At 44.9% G+C, this 17,484-nt stretch overlaps 2 protein-coding genes across 4 annotated transcripts in view; one reads left to right on the top strand and one right to left on the bottom strand.

Annotated features, from left to right (window-relative positions):
- The window catches only part of LOC142108366 (uncharacterized), a 338,760-nt gene that overhangs the window by 39,506 nt on the left and 281,770 nt on the right, over positions 1–17,484 (bottom strand). The gene's annotated exons all lie outside the window — the stretch shown is intronic.
- The window catches only part of LOC142108683 (Fc receptor-like protein 3), a 78,638-nt gene continuing 77,068 nt past the window's right edge, over positions 15,915–17,484 (top strand). For all 3 annotated transcript variants that reach the window (XM_075192525.1, XM_075192524.1, XM_075192526.1), the window contains exon 1: positions 15,915–15,984. In XM_075192525.1, coding sequence (XP_075048626.1) covers positions 15,954–15,984 — 31 coding nt within the window. In that variant the 5' untranslated portion in view covers positions 15,915–15,953. The remainder of the gene's footprint in view (positions 15,985–17,484) is intronic.

Genomic DNA, 17,484 nt, shown 5'->3' on the forward strand with positions numbered 1-17,484 from the left:
GGTATTCAACTGGAAGATCCAAAACATCTCCCTTTTGGAGAGCTTAGGCTGGAGATCACCTCCTCAGCATCCTAAGCGTACATTCTCTATCCCCTTGAAGGTGAGATGATTTGGATCTGAGTTGTGTTTTTTTATTAAAATGTCTGGAAACAGAATGCGATTCAATCTTGTTTTTAATGTTTCTGACATGTTCTTGAATTCTTAGTTTCAATTTCGTTTTACCAATGTATTTAAGACCACAGGAGCATTTTAATAGATATATGACAGAGGATGTTGGGCAGTTCATGAATTCATTTATGTTGAAATTTAAGCTGTTATCATGATTGTAAAAAACTTTCTTTTCTGAGCTCGCAAACTTGCAGATATTGCAGTGATTACACTTGTTGAAACCCTTCACCGCTAGGAATGTGTTTGAAATGTTGGTATGAGTCTCGGGTAGCATGCTAGGTGCAAGGGCATCTTTCAAGTTCCTATTTTTGCAGAAGATAAAATAGGGTCCATACGCAGAATCTCCCAGTGTTTGGAGATAGTCGACCTTATTCTATTTTCACATGCGTTATAGTTAGTAATAAAGGGTATGCGTTCCTTTTGATTATCTCTAATTTTATATTGTAATAGATCTGTTCTGTTGACCCCTTCAATTTTCGTCAGGGCTTCTGAGATAAGTGTGTCTGGGTAGCCTCTTTCCTGGAAGCGTCGTGCATACATGTGTAGTTGTTCCCTACATTGTGAGTCATTACTGCAATTTCTTTTTATCCTATGGAATTGGGAGTATGGGATGTTTGATTTCCATTTTCTTACATGGCCGCTCTTGAAGTGGAGATAATTGTTGGTATCTACCGTTTTAACAAAATTTCTTGTTTCAACCTTATTATTAGTTCCTGTAAGAACTAGATCTAGAAATTCAATGCTAGTAGTATTTTGTTTGGCCGTGAATTTTAAATTGTAATTGTTGGTACCAATGTATGTGAGGAATGAATTGATGGATTCCTCATCACCATCCCAAACCATAAGGATATCATCTATATATCTCTTGTAGACCTTAATGCAGTGAGAAAAGGGGTTGGGCTTATAGATGTATTCGTGTTCCCAGCTTCCCATCAGTAGATTGGCGAAGCTGGGCGCAAAAATCGTGCCCATAGCTGTGCCACAGATCTGGAGGTAAAATATTTCTAAAAATTTAAAATAATTATGAGTAAGAATGAACCGCATCAATTCGCACAGAAAGTCTTTATGTTCTAAGGAGAGGTCAGGGTCCGGATCTAAAAATTCCCTGCAGGCTCGGATACCCTTCTCGTGTTCAATTGCTGTATGAAGCGATTGGACGTCGATGGTGAGCCAAATATACTTTGGATTCCAACAGAAATCCTCAAAGAGGTTCAGGACACTACTCGTGTCTTTAAGATAGGATTCGAGCTTAACTACGTACTTACTTAGGAAAATGTTAACATACTCGGAGATATGGGATGTAAGGGAATCTATACCGGCCACTATGGGTCTACCAGGGGGTTTATTCAATGTTTTATGGATTTTAGGCAAAAAATAGAAAACAGGGATAATGGGGTTAAGGACTAGTAGGTATTGATATTCATCTTTAGTCAGTACACTGTTACGTAGGCCTTTGAGGAGTGTGTCTCTCAGTTGTGATACGTACTCTGTAGTAGGGTCACTTTGTAATCTAGTATATGAGACTGCATCGCTCAATAACCTCTCAGCCTCTTCGATGTATGCTGCTCTATCAAGTAAAGCTACTCCTCCCCCTTTATCAGCTTGTTTGATAACTACTTGCTTGTTGTCCGCAAGGGTGTCCATAACTGAGAGTTCCTGTTTAGTAAGGTTGTGAGTTTTTGGGTTATTATATTTATCTCTACATAAATCTTTAATCACCAATTCCTGGAAGAGATCGATGTGGCTGCTCTTAGATTCGAGAGGGTAAAATTTAGAGGTAGGTTTTAGGCCTGACTTGGACCTATTTTCATAGTTAGAAATAATAGCCGTATCCTTTCTGGCAAAATGACGTTTAAGCGTTAATTTCCTAGTGAATTTATTGATGTCTATGAACATCTGGAATCTATTAGGTTTATGTGTGGGGGCAAATGAAAGTCCTTTGCTCAACAATGAAAATTCTGAACTATTAAGTTGATGTTTGGATAGATTAAAGATCCCATTCTCTTTTAGCGTTCCGTTGTCGATGAATTGAACCTTTTCCTTTGTTTTTTGTAAGCCCCCTCGTTTTCCCCTTCTTCCATGTACCTGCGCTTCATGGGCGAAGCTATTTTGATATTTTCTCTGACGTTCTGCTTGTTGCCCCCTCTCTCGTGCAACAAGCATACTGGAGATAAAAAAATCATCGCTATCACTAGCATCAATGGTGTCTAATGTAAGGAATCTATTCCTAAGAGGTAGTTGTTCTGTAGGGGGATGTTTCTTAGTGGGGGGGCTATAGCGTGTTCTAGCATGATTTCGTTTCACAGTATTCCAGTGATGATCTGACCTGTTTGTATTCTCAAGATGTGAAGAAGAATAGTTTTTATTTGATGGTTGTGTTGTCTGCCTTTTCCACTGTTTGATGTTGTTTTTCTCATAGTCCTGTTTGTCTCTAATGAACAGACCCAATTTCCATAGGGAATCCCACCCCATGCTCTAAGATGTGACTTGTAGCTGTACTTACATCCAAATCTAGATCAGGCTTTTAGTCCGGGCTTATAGCAATATAACAGTGTAATACATCTGGTATTATAGATTGTTTGATCACATTATGTAATGTAGTAATGTACATTTATTACCTATGCCATGATAATCTGGAGGACAGAAGAAAAGCCCCCTACCCTACATTTCTTACTGAATAAAACACAATGTGGGACCTCTCCTGTGATCTGATATCTGCACCTCCACATTATCATCCCGTCATTAAATAGCACCAACCGGCTAGACAGCTCCCACAACTAATCATATCGGAGGAAGTCATAAACCGAGATGACCTCATCCCAATCCAGAATCCTGCAGACACCACACAATCTAGGAGTATGAATCCCAGGTCCTGTGGATGTCAAGGAACCGAGTATCTGATGGATGAGATGGTTAAATAATCAGAACACGTGTATTAGATATAGGGACATGTGGGTGACAAGAATAATACTGTGGGCTCATAACACTAGTTCTTACGTTAACATATCGTATGTATAAAAATCTTCACAATTGGATTGTCACTTTGGTATGAACTAATAATTACTCGGAGCAATTCTCTCTCAGCGGTTGTTATCACGTCTCATTTTATTTTACTTCTTTTTCAGATTCTTCACAAAATAAAAAATAAAAATTTAATGTATGAGTAGTTTTGGGAAGTCTTTATTTAGATACATGTTTTAACCCTTGGTTACCCTTTTTCTTACTTTTGTGGGTGTTTTATTAACTTACTTATTATATATTACACAATGGGGAAGGTTCTTAGTGACCCCGATCCCATTACACTGGGGGCCAACTAACGTCATCACTGACTTCTTACCAGGGGACTCAGACCGCTTGGTCTGGGGAAGATAACGCTGATGACTGTCACATCGTAGCTTCAGATGGATCTATACTGGACGCCTAATCTTATCAATAAATCACTTGTGTTATGTGCAGTAAAACTCCCCCAAGCAGCGAGTACTTATACTACAGTCACAAAGTATCAAATGATTCCGGTAACATTATGGTAACGCCAACGGTAGCGCCATTGTAATAACATCGTGAAACGACTGGTGTCCCTCTAACACTTGTTATGCCTGTATCCATTATATCCCCAGCTATTCCATGATTTACAGGACAACACCCGAAGGTACAAGAAGAACACATCAAGGGAGGCACAGACACAATACCAAACATGCCAGTCACTGGTTATCAAAATCAGATGAAACACAGTCTTTCCATATCTAAATATACATAATGCACAAGACACAGACATAATGTGAGCTGTGTATGTTTTTTTAATCCTTAACTTAAATTTGCTGCTATAGGAATATAAAATGATGGTGTTACTTAAAATTTGGGATTGTAAAATAATGGTTTTACTGTAGTCACTTTAGCAGGTAAGACCATACATGACAAATACTCCTGAGATAAAGTGCTGTAGACATCAGGCAAACAATCTTCATACGTCTGATTCCTCAATCATCTTCTGCACCTGGGCATCTTCTGGAATACACAGATGTTGGTCGACCAAAACAAATGTGAACGTACCTATAATAATTATATAAATGTGTTTTGGTTTATTTGTTTTCTCACAGTGAGTAGTAACAGCACATGAAGTCATGTACACGGGGACTCAGCATTCATTACCATGAAACGGATTAAATATTGGTGCATACGTAGAGCCAAGAGTTTTGGATTTCCCAAGAGTGAGACAATTGAAATCAAGCAGATAATTTGTTCCCATCACTGTCATCCTGTGTGTGCAGTCACCACTCAACCCCAATAACAGACCCCGTGTGACCTGGGTACTCAGCTTGAGTGATGTGTCTTATATAGATAAAGGCTGTGTATTGTTACATTTATAGTAGTGGAATCTCAGTATAATTTGCTCCCAGTCTGTTCAAGATTCATTAGTGAATGTGGTCAGTAGAACCTTGGATGTGTCCTATATAACCACCCTTAATTGTGGCCAAATTGGAGATTAATCCTACCATTGGGTGCGTGGGCAGGATGCTATTATTTGTGTTTAAGTTAAGTTTCTAATGTGGCCCTCTGCATTTAGGATCATATTGTAATACTATTAACCCTCTTATATATAAGGGCAGGTGGATATTAGGTCTATATATGTGATAATGAAATATGTGCATAAACATGGACTAGGATGCACAGTTATAATCAGGGCCTGAGTATGGGTACCAGCCACCATAGGTTAATACATCCACAGCCCCCCCAATGTTTACATTTGTATTCAGCAACAAACAACATATCATACTGCACATACACAACGACCATTTAATGCTTATAGGGAGCTATATAATAATGTTCAGCATATCATGTAAGGCATAGATCTTTAACTCATTAAGGAATATTCAGGTGTATAGAAATACTCCTAAATATGAATATCTAGGAGTATTCTCCAGCGTCCACATTTACACAGTCTCTGCTGCTCCCTCTTGCTTGTTCTTGCAGCTTCTTGTGATAATGCAAAAGGTTAACAAACCCTGAACGATTAAGCTCTTGAGTTCAAACACAACGCTCCATTATGGCCAGATAAATCTACCCCACAGCACAGCCATATAGCAATAAAAAAATCTGATAAATTGTTGTGAAAGAACTATAATCTAAGATAAACATCTACCAACCCCATCCGACTAATATTTAACATTCAGATAACAGAGGGCGGGGATTCGCCCGAGGTAACATAAACACTGAGGGGGCAGGTAAAAGAAAAGAAAAGTATAGCAAGAGTTAACTCCACTGGGGGGCGGGGGGCAGGGGTCAGCCAATCAGTGGGGAGGTAGGGGGCAGGATTATAGTGGGGGAAAGCAGGATAAGGCCAGGTACTGGCAGTCAGCTTCCCCTTTCATTGCTGGAGAGTTTATGGAGTGAGTCCTTCGTCTTACCTGCTCTGCTGTCCTGGTGTGAGTTTTCGGGTGAGCACCTGGCCTTCTCTGCTGTCCCGGTGAGTATTACTGTGCTATTTGTTCAAGTCTTACGCTGCATTTGTGGTGTTATTGTATTGTATTGTTGGCACTATATTGTATCGTATTGTATTGCTGGTCTCTTCTAGTTTCCTACTTGCTCTCTGCTCAGCTTATATCTACATTTCCTTCCCCTTTTGGCTGCATTCCTCCCCTCCATTCCTGCTATACCCGACCCTCCTTCCCTTCCTGCTCCTTTTCCCGTTTTTGCCCCCTTTATCCTGCACTTTTTCCCCCTTTTTACTCCTTGATTTGCTGCCCTTACTTGCTTTCCTCCCATCCCTTATCTCCTCTCCCCCCCCCCTGTTTCACCGGCCAGCCCATAGAATAAGTCACCATGCTCAGAGACAAGCGGGCAGGACCCCCCCCTCCCCTCCGCCTCATAGAGGCCACTACCCCCACAGCAGTTGCTGCACAGCGGAGAGCGCAAGCCCAGGGCTCTCCGCTGTGCATTACTCCCTCCCCACCCCTCAATTTCAGGGCCGGGGAGACGGAGAGGCGTGGGCAGCATCTGCGCATGCGCGGCACCGCACTCACGCACAGGCGCGGGCAACTGAATTAGCGACGGCCATTTTAGAGGAGGGCGCGCCAGGAGCACCCGGCCGCCGCTCCACTGCCACCAATGCGTTTATCACTGACAATCCCCTCCCCCCGACCAGGCTGGGTTTGGGAAGGGAAGCGCTGCAGGCTCTGCTGGATTACATATAACACAGGAGATGACCCCCGTAGCGCCCCCCATAGACCAACAGCAAAGGGGGATAAAAGCATTAGTGTGGCCACCACTCCCCCCCCCTTTCACTGGCTAACAACCTGGTACCCTCTGTGTCCCAGAACCCAGACTTGGGGACACAGGGCAGCGGTACAGCCTCTCCCACCTCTCAAGTCCCCCCCCAACCTCAGCCCCCCCTCCCTGCCTGCAGGCCGTCAGAGGCCCCTAGCAAGGGGCAACAGGGAGGTACCCCCCCTCCGCTGCAGCAGCAGTTTGGCCTCATCCCACCAGAGGCACCAACAGCAGTTGTCCCCCCCCCATCCTCCCCCAGTACGCCCCCCCCTTAGCACCCCCTTACCCCCCTGCACCATACCATTTCCTCCCTCGGCTGCTAACCCCCCAGGCTCCCCGGCCCCCTGCATGGTCCCCTCTTCCTTTCCCTCCGCCATGCTTCACGGCCACCCAGCCACGTTCTGCCCACCTTTCGTAGGTCACCCCCCCCCCCTTGGCCTGTGGGTCAGGATGCTAATCCCACGCCTTTTCCCGCTTTCATCCATCCCTCCTTCCCCTGGCTGAGCGGCACCTCAGGCTGGGCTCCGCATAGCCAGGGGCTCCCTCCCTTTCCTTGCCCCATTGCGGACCCAGCCCTCAGCCTTACTACCTTCTATCCCCCCACCCCCTCTATCTACGCTCCTTAATTTTCTGTTCCTCCCTGTCCCAGCAGTTACGGTTCAACCACAGGTGCCTTTGCTTCCACAGTTTCCGTCGCGCCCGCTCTCCCAGGGGCGGATTGCACGCAGACAGCTGCGTTAGCCCCTTTAGTGGCATCAGGTTCCCAGAACGTGCAGTTGGTGGCCGGAGGGCCCGGCGCATGGCAGGGTCAGACGTCCTCTCTGACGGGTTCTCGGGTCACCCCTCGCACTAAATTTAGTTCCCCCAACTCAGCAAGCCGGCGCGGGTTCGGTTCCTGAACCCAGATTATTAGCGCATAATACAGAACCGTCAGTGCTTGCAGGGTCCTCTGCTCCCGGTCCAGGGAGCTCTCTTTCTGTTTCCTCCTCTGCAGGTTCCAAACGCATACGTCATCGGAGCGGGGATCCAGGCGTGCTTCTTATGCGGCCGCGGCAGGAACATCACCAGGAGCGAACGGTGGTGGCCGCGAGCCAGTCGGTGAGCATGCCAGTGGGATGTTGGGCATGAGCTCTGAGTCCGGCTCTTCTTCCTTTGAGAGTGAGGTTCCAGCAAGGTCCAGGAGTTTGGACACAAGGTGGATAAGGCTGCTGGAGAGGAAGTTGAGTGGTACCCGCCGGGGAGCGGTGGTGGTGAATAACAGCCTCAGTAACAGGTTGACGGGTGATGATGTGGTGCGCTGTTCCAATACAGCAGTCCCGCGGGACATGAGAAACAGGGTGCGTGACAGATACGCACGGGCCGGTTTGTATATATGTTTGCCATTACCAACAAGGCTAAGGACGATTTGGCAGCAGCAATGTCACGCTCTGGCGTGGGTAAGGAGGTTGAGGGAGTTTTGCCAATTGTTTGGAGCAGGGTGCGTGACAGATACGCACGGGCTGAGTTGTATATATGTTTGCCCATTACCAACAAGGCTAAGGACGATTTGGCAGAAGCAATGTCCCGCTCTGGCGTGGGTAAGGAGGTTGATGGGAGTTTTGCCAATTCTTTGGAGGGTTTCCTGCTGTCTGCAGCCTGTTATTCGATGAGTAGGCCGGAGGGGCACATGAACATTATAAAGCGCTTTTTCTTGATACAGGGGATGTATACCCGCTCCAGAGGTAACATGTGGAGACATTAGGACGAGGCATTTCACAAGAAACAAGATGGTTTATTAAGGACAGTTTTGCCCGGCCCTTTCGAGGGAGATGTGTTGCATATAACGAGAGTCAGGGTGGCAGAGGAGCGGCCTGTAGGCTTAAGCATGCCTGTGCCACGTATGGAGGAGGGCATCCCAGAAGGGTATGTCCTAAGAGGAGCGGCCCAGGTGCCACGGATAGACCCACCGCAAGTGCTCCTGCGAGTTAAGGCCTTTTCTCCTATTGCATTGTCTGAGCTGGATAAACGGCTAGGTTGTTACCCCAATAGACCGGATTCTGAGTTTTTAAGGGTTGGTGTTAAGCATGGGTATAAATTGCTGGTAAGTGGATCTGTACATGCGTGGTCTACCATGAACCTAAAATGAGCTCTAGAGTTGCCTTTGGTTGGGCAGGAGAAAGTGAATAAAGAGGACGAGTTGTGCAGAATGTGCGGTCCCTCTTCTACCCCCCCCCCTCCCCGGTTCAGGGCTTGGTCATTTCCCCGGTGGGCGTAGTACCAAAGAAGGAGGTGGGTAAGTTTAGGCTGATACAGCATCTGTTTAACCCACATTGTATGTCCGTGAGTGACGTGTTTGCCGAATCTGAGTGCTCGGTGGGGCCGGGGCGTTGCTGGCGGAGCTGGATAATGAGTCAGCATTTAGGTTCCGTCTTTGCTTGCATCTTCGTGTAAATACATGGGTGTTCGGTTGCTAGATGGCTATTATGTGGATGAATGTTTGTCTATGGGAGGTTCAATATCTTGCACAAATTTTGAGTGTTTCAGTAATTTTCCCCATTGGCGTGTTGTTACGGGGACGGGACATCAAAAGGTGGCCCATTACCTGGATGATTTCTTGTCATTGGGCCAAGTGGGTCCACGGTGTGTCGGGAATTGTTGTTTTCCGCTCAGTCAAGGTTAGAACTATGGGAGTTCCTGTGGCGGCAGACGAATCGGAAGGTCCGTCAGAGAGATTGTCATACCTGGGTAGGGGAATGGACACTAGAGCAGGGTGCTGTAGGTGGCCCAGGGAGAGAGTGGCTAAGTCGAAGGGTGTCATTGTCTCGTTGCAGGGCAAGAGTAAGGCTCAGTTAAAGCACGTTCCATTCTCGCTTGGTCTACTTAACTTTGCTTGTCGCGTTATCCCCATGGGTAGGGTTTTTTGGCAGGAAGTTAGAGAGAGCTACAGTTGGTGTTTTAAGCTTGTTATCTGGTGAGGATATCCTAGGAGATTAGGGACGATCTGGTCATGTGGCGTTTGTTTTGGTTAACTTCAATGGGGTTTGTGAATGTTGCCTGACGCCAATAATGTGGAGCTGCACTTGTTTAGGGATGCGGCTGGCTCATATGGGTTTGAGGCTTACCTGGACAGGGAGTAGCGTGCGGCTGATTAGCCCCTTTTGTGGCGTCAAGAAGGTTTCATGAGGAATGTCTGGTTTCTGGAGCTGTTCCCAATTGTTGTAGCAATGGAATCGTGGTGTAATCGCCACGGCGATAAGAATAGTTTCCGGTTGTGATAATTTTTGGGTAGTGCAGGCTATCCGTCTGCTAGCCCCTGGGGCTAATGGGATTGGTGTTTTATGCCCTGGCTTTGTCTGGCAGATTGTAAGGCGGTACAGTGGACCTTGTAAAACATACGATAGCAACAGGTACCTTGTAGAAATATCAGTTGGCTTGGCAGTCCTGGGGAGGGTCCTGTTCATCAAGGGAGACAGAAAGTATGCTTGATCAGCAGCGTATACTGTTTTTTGTGTGGCATTGTTTTCATGTGGGTAAATCTAAGCCCTATTTGGTGTCGGCTTTGGCAGGTAATTACTTCTTTCTGTAGTGCACGGTGGTCAGGATGTTGCCAAGCAGGTTTTGGCTCGCAGGGCATTAGGGGTTGAGCTAGAATTCCTCCTGCGTTGGAAGTCAGACGTAGGCCCATTGACAGAGATGGTTGGCTGGTCTTGTGAACATCATCCCGGCAGTAGCTAGCGATGCTTTTGAGGCTGCTTTGTTTAGGTTGTCGGTTGCTATGGCCTTTTTTCGGAACATTCTGAATAAGTAAACTGGTGGATCGGGTCAGGGTTATGTCACAAGAATGTTGTGGTAAGAGCATTAGTATGGCGTGTAAATACATAGATCAAAGACAGATCCGCTGGGGAGAGAGTGGTGGAGTACTTTGCATTGCAGCAGTACACTGTAGTTTGGTAGTTTGTCCAATTGAACTTGCTAGGTTGTATTCGGTCATGCCCCCCCCCCCCCCCTGGTGGTAATTGGCTTAGACACCGAGATGGGTCCCCCCTTGCAAGGTACTTATTGTTCAGCTGTCTTTAAGTAGTGCGCTGCGAAGCTTGGCTTAATGCCGCAGGTTAGGGGCTCATTCCTTCAGAATAGGAGCAGCTACAGTGGCGGCTGAAGTAAGCGATTCAGAACCGACTATTATGGTGGTGGGAAGGTGGAACTGAAAGTGTTTTAGGAAATATGTTCGTCCACCTATTGAACTTTAGCGTATCGCTGCTATTTCGGGAGGTTGACCCATGACATGGGTTGTTTACCTTGTTGAAAGGAGGCGCGGAGGGTTTCGCCATTTTCTTTTCTCCGGGGGCCTGATTGGCTGTTGGCACCCCGGGATTTCTGGTTTTACCTCTGCATGGGTCACCCTATCTCGCACAAACAGTGGTGTGCCTTTCCGCTAGTATTAAGTGTGTATTTCGTCTCTGGTTGACACACATATCAATCCATCTTGCACGTTCCCGGCAGGATGGCAAGAATATTTGGTTGGTGGGCCATTCATTCGTCTTTTGGGCCGGTAAAAGTGGGTCCGCTCATAAGTCGGCCAGATCCCGCCAGGCAAGTTCAGTGAGGTGGATAGGTCGCAGGGGGCTTTGTGGGAGTCGCCATTGAAGGTTCTAAGGGATAGCGAGGTCAGGTTTGGACGCCCTTCGGTGATTAGCATCCACCTCGGGGACAATGATTTGGGTAAGTGGAAAGGTATAGAGCTCATAGTAAGGATTGGAGCGATTAAACGACATTGGCCAACAGTACGCCTCACATGGTCGGACATCATCCCTAGAATTAGCTGGAAAGGAGCAGACAGGCCAGCCCGTATTGGAAAGGCACGCGGGAAGGTTAACAGGGCGGCGAGGAGAATATTCTCGGAAATAGGGGGCGAGTTTATCTGCTTCCCGGGCATCAGAGCAGGTGTCACAAATTTATATAGACCTGATGGGGTGCATTTGGCAGAGACAGGATTGGCGTGTTTCGTAGAGCAGATTTTCAGTGTTTTGGCTATGAGAGGTCAGTTGGTGGCGGACTTGGGTTCCTAACGGGACCCAGCTTTGGCGGTAAGCAGCCCAGTCAGCAGACAATTGGGTCACATTCATGACGCAGTAGGCACTCTCCCCTAAAGGGAGTGAGCACTTGGGGAGAATACCCCTTCGGGGTGATGGGGCTCCGCTTAGGCGGGCGCGCCCCAGCCGTACCCAATCTAGTGGGGCGGATTTGATAGCGCATTGGTCTGCTTATATTGGCCACCTCTTCTCAATATATTGAACATTTCAATAAATTACTGACCTTTCATTTAGCCAAAACAAAGTCTCTGTGTCTTTATTTCATAGTGGTATATTAACTCTGTCAGTAACACTGTAAAGGTTAGATGTCACCCGTTAAGCGGATTATAGTGATCGCTGAGAGCGTCCTTGTAACCGCCACACAATACAGAGCTCAACCCCGCTCCTCCCCCCACAAACTACTCTATTTTTTAAATCTCCCCTCAACCATTTCACTGACTTCCTCCTCAGCCACCCCCAGACATCCAGATTCACCCAGTGACATTCAGGCATAGCTGTCCTCGTCTTTATACATGACAGGCAGCCGGCCAACACATCTGATTGCTGTTAGCTGCCTGTCAGTGTGCGCCACAGATCTTAGTACAGTCTTACAAGATGTGGTAATCCTTATCTAACAAGACCAGACTAAGAACTGAAACTCACACTGACAGGTAGCTACCAGCAATCGTATTTGCTGCCAGATGGCCCGTCTTGTAATCGTGAACGGTGAATGAGTTCAGGCAGCTCCGGCGCAGGGACTAAAAAAAACTTAACGGTGGGAAATCCAGTGATGCCCCCTGGATCCAGAGCCATAGGCTGCAGCCTCATCGGCCCGATTGGTTCATTAGGCCTGTGTGAGACTCATATATTGGACATTGGAGCTTCTATACTGGATATTGGGACAACTGATATAAATATTGGAGTTACTACACTGGACATCATGGCATGTGGTTTCCATATAAGAGATTTAATTTGTCAAAATAAGCTCTGCCCTTGGATGCCAACAATGTTGTGTCATTTTATAATAAAACCTGCCTGCCTTACTTATGATAAGGAAAACATTGATTGTTCGGATTATGTTTTACTATAGTTTGTTACATTTATTAATAAAGGAAATCAAGTGCACACCCCCAATTCTGTCTTTACACTAAGACACTGTATTAAGGAGAATCTACTATAACCATCACTCATCTCAAAATACCAGAATAATGTGATTTCATGATTATCTGGAGATACTGAGTCCTATAACTTGTCTATAATAAAGAAATGTTTTCATTTTGTATTATTATACATTGCGCCTCCCTATTTGGTCCTGGCAGCAACATCGGATGAGATCATCTAACTGGATCCCGGGACCTTGAAACTTCAGACTTTAGGTGACATTTTTATGCCAGTGAGGAAGTCAACGGTGGCCCCTCTATTATTGGTTAGTCTAGGGGGATTGGATGAAATAAAATAATGATCGATTCCCTTTAAATACACCTATTGTTTTATGTGGTGTGCACTACTAGTGTTGATGTCATGTTTATTAGATTGATCAGTAATGTTGAAAATTATTTTGTCATCTATGCAATTTATTTCATACGTCTTTCTCTTCTCCTTGAAACTTGCTGCCTCATAAAGCACTTCCTGCCATATAAGTTGCCCTTTAATGTTTTCTCTGTTATGTGATGTGTTAGATTGAATTGTTCATATATGTAGATGTGTTATGCTGTCACACATAATTACATACAAAAATAAAAAATAAAGTATTTAAGCAAATTTGTGTGTGTTCTGCCATCTACTGGTCAAACTATAAATTGACCTATCCAATAACTCTGCAGAGGTATATTGCCATCTAGCGGTCAAACATCAGAACATTTTTTTGTACTCCCAGTAGTTGGAGAAAGATATTCCAGTTAAAAGTCTACTATGCGCAGGAAGTCCTATCACAAGAAGTGATAATAATTCAACTTAAGGAGTATATGTATGTATTTATTAGTTTCCAGCCAGACAGGTCCTGTAGGGGAAACAAATGACCAGGCCCCTGCACTTAGAGATGGCTTACTCGCCAACTCTCCCTGAATGTCAGGGAGACTCCCTGAAATAGGGGTGATCTCCCTCACTCCCTGAAGAGTCTGGCATTCTCCCTGATGCTGAGCCAGTACAAGACGTGGTTGGCTTCCCCATCTGTGGCATGATGACGCAGTTCAGAAATAGTGTCCTATGTCCATGTATTGATGCCTATGGAGGTGGCCATTTTCATGGAGACCAACATTTAATCAAAGACCGACAGGTAAGACAACATGACTTCAGTAATGGAGACAGAAATGTAAAAGACACTTCAGTCTCTAGAGAATCATTAGCTGCTTTTCTTTAACGCATAGTTGCCTACTCTTTCGGAATGTCTGGGAGACCTCCCGGGCTGCTGGGAGAGTAGGGCAACCTCCAGGTTCTCGCCCCCGCAATAGATAAGTGGTGGGGGCGGGGCTTAATGATGCATATATTGTATCATCCAAAATGATGCAATTAGTCAAGCCCCGTCCCAGCACACCCACCTCCCCCGGGATCTCCCTGAAGCCAACGAGGAAAAGTTGGCAAGTATGGTCTACTGTCCTATCAGATCTGTTGCTGAATTGTGTCTGAGTACCCTACAGCTTTACTCACACTCATCCTATAAGAAACTGCCTCATGTATTTGTGATTTGTTTACTGTATTAGTTATGTCCTATCTGTATTTGTACGATTATCTGGCGCTACGAAATTTGTGGAGCCCTATAAATAATAATTATAGGCACAGTTCTATAGATGGTTTTGTTTTTTCTATTTGAATTTCTTTTATAAGGCGTACATGTTGTTGATAAACACATTCAGATATAGGATTGATTCCTTATTCAGCTTTGTACATTTGTCTGCCTCTGTAAAACTATTATTCCTATAAAGGTTTGTGCCCAGAATATACTATATATACTTGTATTGTACAGGTTGTAAGAATACATCAATATATTCACCCAAATAACTAGTAAAGGAATTAATACCCAACGTTATTGGCCTTTCAGGGGGATTAATGAGTGTGAGGATCCACCACAAAGCCAACTATGGACAACAGGTGGCAATGTACCGTCAACACTGACGCTGCAGACTCAGCACATCTGCTAAAGGTGAAGTCTATCAGGACTAAAATACCTCATCTGTATGCAGCCGTTATAAGGCCCTCACTCCTACCAGCTTTGCATGAGCAAAGTTTGGAATTGAGTTTCTCTGTTGGTGATTCAAAGAGTATTTAATAATGCTTGTCTGTCCATTGACTTCAGCTTCATCCCTCATGATTCTACCTTCTCCAACCCATCCACTTCAGCTTCATCCCTCATGATTCTACCTTCTCCACCCCATCCACTTCAGCTTCATCTATCATGATTCTACCTTCTCCACCCCATCCACTTCCTCTTCATCCCTCATGATTCTACCTTCTCCAACCCATTGTCACTTCAGCTTCATCCCTCATGATTCTACCTTCTCCAACCCATCCACTTCATCTTCATCCCTCATGATTCTACCTTCTCCAACCCATCCACTTCATCTTCATCCCTCATGATTCTATCTTCTCCAACCCATCCACTTCAGCTTCATCCCTCATGATTCTATCTTCTCCAACCCATCCACTTCAGCTTCATCCCTCATGATTCTACTTTCTCCACCCCATCCACTTCAGCTTCATCCATCATGATTCTACCTTCTCCACCCCATCCACTCCAGCTTCATCCATCATGATTCTTCCTTCGCCCATCACGATGCTGCCAACTCCAACCCATCAACTTCAGCTTTAAAGAGAACCTGTTAGTTTTGAGTACAGTAATGGCCGTGTGACCTCTGGGCCACATTTATAGTCAGAAGCAAGAGGCTAAAGGAGGAGATTTGCTCCTGAATAAACCATGTTGCGATGCAAGGGTGGGGCAATTTTTTTTTTTTTGCATGCATTGAAAATCCTGGCTGCCTTTACATGCAGCACACTTTATTTATACACCTCAATGACAGTTGCAGTAGAACATGCCTCTCCCTACTCTAAATCTGTCCGCACATTTTAGTTTTGCACCCCGGTGGTGCAACATGGTTTTGGCAAGGTGGAGATGTACTCCTTTGTTTCCTTCACTTCCTTCTCTACATGAGGCCATTTAAGCAGAGGCCATAGAGAGAACATAGAAAATCAGCGCACACTGCAGGCATATACTCCAACTGGCCTTCTGAGTTGGCTGCCTACTAATGTCTAATATTAGAGACCAGCTCATATTATAATGTGCAACTTTTATAGTATAATGAATGGAGTCTGCATGAGAGAAAAAGCCTTTAGCTACACAGCTGCTGTCATATAATTAGAATGGTTGCGCCATACTCCTTCCTTGTTCTTGCAATATACAGGAAGATACAGTCAGATCTTATCTTCTGCTTTATACCAGTCCGTGAGATCTTTATCTGCATTCTCCAGCCGGTCACCATGTACACAGAGACCTTCATCTTCTTCCTCTGTAAGTATAGTGATCTGTACTCAGTGTCTCTCTGATTTCCAATAGATAATTGTATCTCTGCCGTGTAACATAATAAGAGCTTATTCAATAACATGATGTATATAGGGGTGTAACTAGAGATGACTGGGCACCGTAGGAACATTCTGAATGGGACCCTCAACACCCCAGAAACACTCCCCTCCATTACCACGTATGCGTTGTCTTGTCTTTGTCTATTTTCTGTAGGACAGACATACAGACTGTGATCTCATGTTTTGTGAATATTATTAAATTATTTGTGTTACTAGAAGGTAATATATGATTTATTATTAAATAAAACTTTATACATTTTATTTAAAATGGAATGACCAGGACAAATTTCGTTAAATGGGGCACTGGTCAAAATATAATAAACATATTAAAACTGCTAATGAATTTCTGATGTACTTTTATGTGCTATGAAGGACTCTATTCACACATATAGCGCAGTGTGTCCCTGTGTTCTCTCTCAAGTGGAGGAAGCATAGAATTTCCCATACTTTGTACAATGACAGAATGTTCTAAGCTTTGTTCATACCACTAACACAACCAAATTGCATTGAATGATTTTATGGCAGCTGGATAAAACCTGATGGGGCCCTAGGCAAGATACTGATGTGGGGCCCTCCTCACATTCCTCCCTGTGAAAATAGGGCCCTCACTTAGTGCTGACAGTGTAAAAAATGTCCCACATCCAGGGCGGCTTCTCTCCTCTGCAGTCCTGACACTCTTTTTCTGTGTACTTCCAACTACATCTCATCCCTCCTCTGTGGAGGTGACACTTCACTTGTTTGGGCTCTGACACTCTTTCTCTAGTGCCCTGCTCACCCCCTCCTCTGAAGGGCTGACTTCTACCTTGGATGCTACTACACCCCAAGAGAACGTTAATACACCCATCCGCCACCCCATATACCATTAATACCCCCTGTCACGAAACCGTTGGACATGTACTTTTTATTCCCATGTTCCCCTAGAGTGTTTGCCCTAGCACACATTATGACTGTGTATTCAGTATATGTGTTTTCATTCCCATAGCATGTCTGTGCTCACCCCCATACTGTGTTTGAATATTAGCTTTAAGATTGGTACTATATGAGATTGTGTAATATTATCTATTACACTGTAGGTGAGGTAAGCATGTTAGTCCGAGGGCTTCCTATTGTTCACTTATGACTGTGTGTATTCTAGGTCTGCAGAAACAATACATCAATAATTATATTATCAGGTAGACCAGACTATTGTTTAACAGAGGCTATCTTTGTTTACCTAAACAACAGGAGATCTAGCTAGGGGTAGTGTCCCCTTCTCTATTATAATCTAGTCAGGCAAGTGTTATGTTTAAAACACAATGGAGTGAATAGTCATCATTACAATATGCCGTAACCATTTATATAGATTGTGTATAGTTGGCTCTGCTATTTACATTGCTAGTTAACCACACCTTACAGGCTAGAAATGAGAAACGGTAATATTGTACTTTTA

This window comes from Mixophyes fleayi, chromosome 12, assembly GCF_038048845.1.
Source record: "Mixophyes fleayi isolate aMixFle1 chromosome 12, aMixFle1.hap1, whole genome shotgun sequence".
NCBI classification, from domain to species: Eukaryota; Metazoa; Chordata; class Amphibia; order Anura; family Limnodynastidae; genus Mixophyes; species Mixophyes fleayi.